At 39.7% G+C, this 7500-nt stretch overlaps 1 protein-coding gene across 3 annotated transcripts in view; it reads left to right on the forward strand.

Annotated features, from left to right (window-relative positions):
- gripap1 (GRIP1 associated protein 1) overlaps positions 1–6104 on the forward strand; it is a 27212-nt gene extending 21108 nt beyond the window's left edge. For all 3 annotated transcript variants that reach the window (XM_051426582.1, XM_051426583.1, XM_051426584.1), the window contains 4 exons: positions 1–104; positions 1080–1173; positions 2273–2472; positions 3544–6104. The exon at positions 1–104 is cut by the window's left edge and continues 13 nt beyond it. In XM_051426582.1, the coding sequence (XP_051282542.1) occupies positions 1–104; positions 1080–1173; positions 2273–2472; positions 3544–3621 (476 nt within the window). In that variant the 3' untranslated portion in view covers positions 3622–6104. The remainder of the gene's footprint in view (positions 105–1079; positions 1174–2272; positions 2473–3543) is intronic.
- The last annotated feature ends 1396 nt before the right edge of the window (positions 6105–7500 follow it).

A 7500-nucleotide genomic window follows, 5' to 3' on the forward strand; every position in this document is an offset into this window, starting at 1 on the left:
GCCCTCAGTCTCAGCGTCCGGCTGAACTATCTGACGACGAGGTGGGAGAGTTGTTCCAGCGACTCGCCGAGGTTCAGCAGGAGAAATGGATGCTGGAGGAGAAGGTGAGAGGTCGCCTCCATTACCGTGACGACCGCATGTCGTCCTGTAACGTCTCCGCTCTGCCGGCTGCGAGTGGACAGATTGTGTGTGTGTAGCTGCATTATTGATAAGCTCTGCAGTATTCAATAGTTCTGCTGTTTCCAGGTCAGCGCTGATGACTGCTGACGCTGCAGTAATTCATCTGATAAAAGACACACATCAAATATCTGTTTCATTCATTTACATATTAGAGACTAAAGTGTTCATTAAATATATATAAATATTCTGTAAATGAATTAATAATGTGTTCATCCGGCTGTTGGTGGAATGTAACTAAGTACATTTACTCAAGTACTCAAGTAGTTCTTTTTACTTTAACAGGGAAATTAGTGTATTAATTAGGGTTTCATTGATTTCAAGAGGAATCCAACAATCAGCTCTCTGCTGGTTGTTTCTGTAGCTCGTATAGTATTAAATCGAGACTGTTAATAAACAGTTAATAATGTTAATAAACAGTTAATAAAAGTTAATGTTAATAAACAGTTAATAAACGGTTAATAAAAGTTAATAATGTTAATAAACAGTTAATAAACAGTTAATAATGTTAATAAACAGTTAATAAACGGTTAATAAAAGTTAATAATGTTAATAAACAGTTAATAAAAGTTAATAATGTTAATAAACAGTTAATAAACGGTTAATAAAAGTTAATAAAAGTTAATAATGTTAATAAACAGTTAATAGTTAATAACAGTTAATAATGTTAACTGTTTAATTGTTTAATAACTGGTTAATAAACAGTTAATAACAGTTAATAGTTAATAAACAGTTTAACTGTTAATAAACAGTTAATAACTGTTAATAAACAGTTAATAGTTAATAAACAGTTAATAACTGTTAATAAACAGTCAGTTAATAAACAGTTAATAAACAGTTAATAACTCACTGTGTTACATTAATTAATATCCTGATGGATGAACTGTTTTATTCTCCCTCAGGTGAAACATCTGGAGGTGAGCTGTTCGTCGATGGCTGAAGATATCTGCAGGAAGAGCGCCATCATAGAGACCTACGTGATGGACAGCCGCATAGGTAACACACACACACACACACAGAGTACTGTAACGTTTGAGGCTGTGTTTGATCCCTGTCCCGCTGCTGAGCCCGGTTCTGTCCCCCTCTAACGGCAGATACAGTTAGCAGCAGTTAATGCACTAACTAGCTAATGGATCTATAAAGTAGGTCTTTTACTCAGTGAGGCCATAGATGCCCCCGAGTGCAGGATGAGTCATCAAATACTTTTATTGATTATCAGTAAACTGTCACCTGGAAGTGAAGTGTCCCCGCCAAAATAAAATAAATATAAATATAATGAAGAAGGTGAAACATCCAGCTGTTGTCCTCCAGCTGTGTGACTGTAAATCAGTGAGCGGGTAAACACAGTCTCAGGTGTTAAATATTTATCACTAACACACACACACACACACACAGAGACACACAGAAGCTGCTGACTGTGCAGTGTGTGTGTGTGTGTGTGTGTGTGTGTGTGTGTGTGTGTGTGATAGTAAAACTGTAACTAATGTACAACTGAGCTCCATAAAAACACAACAGAGCAACAGCACCCTCCTCCTCCTCCTCCTCCTCCTCTTCGTCCTTTGTGTTCCAACCAAACATGAAGACAATTATTTGTACAAATAGAAACATAAAGTCGACACAGATGCTGAACGTGTGAACTCTTAAAATGGCTGTTTTCTGAATGGAGTCTGGTTGATTGTGTTCATCATTTATTTTTTCTAGTTCATCAAAAAACTTTGAATAGTTTTACATAAGAATTCAAAATAAAAGATTATTAATATGAACTGATAATTATCGTACATCTGTATTTATTTATGAGACTTTGAGGATTAAAATATTTGATCTGATAATGATTGATCTGAACTCCATTCAGGAAACATCATCATTAATTAGTAAATGTTCTGATTATTATTTATATTATTATTATTTTCAGTCAATATGTTTAAAAAATAAATAAATTAATGAGTAGTGATAGTAAAACTAAAATAACATCAATAAAAAGCCTTGAGGACAGTTCACAGCAGTTTGTCCCTCCTCAGCCTCCGTAGCTGCAGACAGAACTCAGGTTAATAAACTCTATAAGAACTCCTCCTCCTCCTCTTCCTCTCCCCCTCAGACGTGTCGGGCAGCGCGGTCGGAGGTCATGGAGGTCACGGAGGTCACGGAGGTCACGGAGGCTCTCAGGGGGACCGAGGAGGTCTGGGTTCGGTCCTCAGAGATCTGGTGAAACCAGGAGACGAGAACCTGAGAGAGATGAACAAGAAGCTGCAGAACATGTTGGAGGAACAGCTGACGAAGAACATGCACCTGCAGAAGGTCACACACACACACACACACACACACACACACACACACACAGAGACACACACAGACACACACACACACAGAGACACACACAGAGACACACACAGACACACACACACAGACACACACACACACACACACACACACACACACACACACACACACACAGAGACACACACAGACACACACACACACACACACACACACACACACACACACAGAGACACAGACACACACACACACACACACACACACACACACACACACACACACACAGAGACACACACACACACACACACACATATGACGGCCTTTAGCTCGTGTTTCTAGAGTTACGTGTTGTTACGAACACGTTAGGAATTGTTAAAATGTGATATTTCTTAAAGGGAGTTTGGTGCAGGGAGCTTTTAGTTGGATTCAAACTGCTGATATGGATCATTGTTAACGTTTAGTCTCCACTACAGAAACACTAGCTAACTGCTGAAGGCTGATCAGGTTGATTGATGCTTTAATAATGGGAGTATTGATTAATGACTGATCAGGGTTTCTGGGTAATGTAGTCCACCGCTGTTAGACAGGAGTTACACAAAGCAGCCAAAGTGTGTGTGTGTGTGTGTGTGTGTGTGTGTGTGTGTGTGTGTGTGTGTGTGTGTGTGTGTGTGTGTGTGGCGTTGCCATGCGGTGGGCGCCGGTAACTGTTCCCATGACGATGAGCAGGAACAGCTTTAAGCATGCTGACTGTGTGTTTAATACACAGTGGGGGGTGTAGCTGTGTGTTGAGTGTGTAGGAGGACAGATCGCCCAGAGGGAGGTCTCTCTCACACACACACACACTAACACACACACACACATAGACACACACACACACACACACACACACACACACACACACACACACACACACTCTCTCTCTCTCTCACACGCTCTCTCTCTCTCTCTCTCTCTCACATAACATACTCAAACAGGAATCTTCTCTTATTATATTATATTGTTATATTATAATATTATATAATATTGTTATTATTATAATATATTATTATATTATTATTTATATTATTTGACACAAACTGTTTCTGTCTGCAGGATTTGGAGCTTTTGTCCCAGGAATTAGTCCGTCTCAGTAAAGAGAGTCCTGGTGGCAGTGCAGTCGGGTCGGGATGAGACTATCGCCTGGATCCGTCCGTCCATTCCCTTCCTTCTATTGTTCGCCTCAGCTAGAAGGTGTGGGCTCAGACTAACACCTGAAACCAACATTTCTTCCTTCCCTCCATTCCCTGCATTCATGAACCTTAAAGACCTGCTGTGGGCTATGACTACTATCTGGAGCCATTATGATTTCACTGCCTCAGTCCTGCCTGCTGGGCTACGACTAAATGATGGAATCAGTTGTTTCTCAATGACGAGACGAGGGAATGGATAAAATTGTGCTCAGCTCATTTATGTTGCTGTTGAATGTACTGTAATTAGACTGCACCACTCAGTTCCTCTGAGTCCTGGCTACGACCTGGAACACACATTGTAACAGGCTGTAAATCTTTGACTGTGTCTCTCCGCTGGGTCCTGGCTATGTCCTGGAACACAGCATGCCTGTTATGTTATTGATTCCTGTGTGCAGTAACTCTGTTGTGATCTGGCTATTTCCTGGGCTTCCCGTCTGCAACGTAACCACACACTGACTGGGGTCTGTCTATGACCTGGATCGTTTGAGATCTGTAACTGACTGTAATGAAGTTCTTCATCACGTCGACAGGCTTGTTTTTCTACCCGAGCTTTCAGCCACATTCAGGTAGAGTTTGCTCCGTTGTCACGGAGATTGTGGAGTTTGTTTCTTGTCATGTGATCATTAAACCATCTCCATGACAACTGAGCAAAGATCAGCTGTTGGTGAAGAGATGTGGCAGAAAGCTCCAGGAAAAAGAAGTAAGTGGACTTCCACTAAAACACTCATCATGTCAACACCAGGTGTTAGTCACATCCAACAAACATGGTCGCCACATATTCCCATTTCATTATATTATAATTCTAAAGTCTCTTTCTTCCTAAACAATCTGATTAAAGTCCGACTTTCTTTAAAGGTTAGAAACAGTTCAGTGGCTCTACAGCACCAAACATCTCCACCAGACTCCATTCATAAAACCACTGATTCTACCTGATAAAAACAGACTTCAAACTGTCACCAACTCTGGTTTGGAGGAAATAAATCTTTAATTCACCGACGATGTTAACGTACGTCCACTGACAGACTCAGGTTGTTATTGTCAGTGTCTGACAGCATTATGGAAAGGATCCCTACAGAGATAGACCTTTAGTTTAACCACAAACAGCCGTAATATCACTATCACTCTCCACCAGACTCCAGAGACAGAAACACTCATTTTACCTTCAGATCATAGTAACTTCATTAAAGTGGACAGAAACAGAATAAAATAAATTCTTCGTCCGGCTGAAAATGAAACGTTGCTTTCATCTTTGACTGAAACGGTCTGATGAAGTCGGCCATGGCTACGTCATGGAGCACAAACATACTGCACTCGTGTGTTAACAGATGTATGATTTCCTTTTATAATTGGGCCGTGGTTATTTCCTGGATTTATTTTGCTGCGATGTGAAACTGCGTCTGTATTTTATTTGTCACTGTTCACACTCTGGGATGTAAAATGGACCCCAGGCTATTTGCTGGATTTTAAAGTCATAGTCCTCCTCCGTATGTTGTTATTTGAGAGTTTATTAAAAAGAAAACTTTATTTAGAGATTTAAAAATAAAACTGCATGAAACACAAAGTTGAGTATTTGAAGAAACGGCTGAACATTGAGTTACTGATCCTTTTAAAATAAGTTCTCCTTCATTTCAGGTTCCTGTGGTTCAACCTGGGAACTGACTAACGTCTGTGTGTCTTTGTTTAAACTAAAGCAGCTTTAGCTCCAGGGCCGTGTCTATATCTTGGATCACGTGAACTGTAATCTGTCTTGCACTATTACATTTTGTTGTGACTGATTTGGATCCCGACTGGAGGACAGTTTCCATTGTTCTGTTGGGCCGGGTCTACTTCCTGCTTGAAGCAGCATATCTTATTATTTCAACTGTATCTTTAAATCTGGAAAAAGAAACGGAAATGAAATCAATCACTTCCTGTTTGCTCTGCCTTTGTTTCTTCTCTTGGACTCTGACTACGTCCTGGATGGAAGGTCTGACCGGGCTCTGACTATATCCTGGACATTCTGCCTGTATATTCCTGCTTTATTTCTGTTAGAGAGAGAGAGAGAGAGAGGGTGCAGCTTCATTCACTACAAACACTGAGGACATTATTGATCGATTGATTATTGAACGACACGTAAACATGATCAGAAACATTACCTACAGAGTTAAAAGGAGCCGGTCGAGCTGCACTGAAGACTCTCTCTCTCTCTCTCTCTCGCTGCCTCTCCAGGTGAGAGTCTGCACCAGACTGACCGAGCGGGATCGGTCTATGTGCTGGGCAGCGACTCTGCCTGTTGCTTTGTTTTTGTTTGTTTGGACGTGTATATACGCTGTGATATGACTAATAACTGTATGAAGAATCAACGGATCTATTTATGAGACTGATGATGATCACGACGCTAATTATTGTAACGATGAAAAAATATAAAATATTGTCTGGAGACGACGTCGGTGTGGTTTCTTACTGCTGAACATTTCTAAACATTCAGGAAGTAGTCAGACCCAACCTCTTGTTTTAATAACTAACTTAATTCTTAAATCAGACAATAAAGTCTCTTCCAAATATTATTATTATTTTTTATTATTATTATCATCCACATGAAATTATTTTTCTACCAGGATCAGACCTGGAATAAAGTCATTGTTAGTGCCACTCTGGTCAATAGGTGATCAATACTTTTTATTTTAACAGAATATAAAAGATTATTCAACCTTAATACAACAGAAATATTAATAAAACACATTTTACTGCACAATTAGAGAGAGAGACAGAGACAGGTTGTTACATTTGTTATTGTTCATTTGTTGAGATTTTGAAAGCCTCCAAACCAAAATCTCAACAAATGAACAATAACAAATGGTTTGACACTGAATGCAAAAACCTAAGGAAAACTTTAAGGAACTTATCAAATGAAAAGCATAGAGACCCAGATAACCACAACATACGCTGTCAATATGAGGCCACTCTGAAACAATACAAGTACACCCTAAAATCAAAGAAAGAACAACACAGCAAGAACCAGCTCTGTGAAATTGAGGAATCCCTCGAATCCAACCAGTTCTGGGAGAAATGGAACAACCTCAACAAAACCCAGCAGGATGAATTGGCAATCCAAGATGGAAATACTTGGATTAATCACTTTAGTGAATTATACAGTAATATTACAAAAAATGATGATCAGTACAAGATATTCACGAAATGGAAAACTCTGGAGGCGGTGATAAAAAACAACCAAAACCCTCTAGATTACCCAGTAACAGAAGAAGAATTAACAGAAGTCATCCAGTCCCTGAAAGGAAAAAAGGCTTGTGGTATTGATGGAATCCTCAACGAAATGATCAAATACTCAGACCATAAAATCAGATTGGCTATACTAAAACTATTCAATACTATTCTGTCAACTGGAGCTTTTCCAGACATCTGGAACAAAGGTTTAATAACCCCAATTCATAAATCTGGAAATAAATATGATCCAAAGTGAGGCAGGGATGCAATCTCAGTCCAATTCTCTTCAATCTATATATCAATGAATTAGCGAACCAACTAGAGCGTTCCACGGCACCTGGCCTCACCCTGAACGACACAGAGATCAGAGGTCTGCTATATGCAGATGACTTAGTGTTGCTTTCACCTACTAAAGAAGGTTTGCAGCAGCACCTTAAACTCCTGCAGAGATTTTGTCAGACCTGGGCGCTGACAGTAAACACACCAAAGACTAAGATAATGATCTTTCAGAAACAATACAGAAATCAGGTTACACACAGTTTCTATTTAGACACCACTAAATTACAACATACAAAAAACTACACTTACCTTGGCCTCAACATTACATACACAGGAA

The sequence above is a fragment of the Dicentrarchus labrax genome, unplaced genomic scaffold, assembly GCF_905237075.1.
Source record: "Dicentrarchus labrax unplaced genomic scaffold, dlabrax2021, whole genome shotgun sequence".
Taxonomy (NCBI): Eukaryota; Metazoa; Chordata; class Actinopteri; family Moronidae; genus Dicentrarchus; species Dicentrarchus labrax.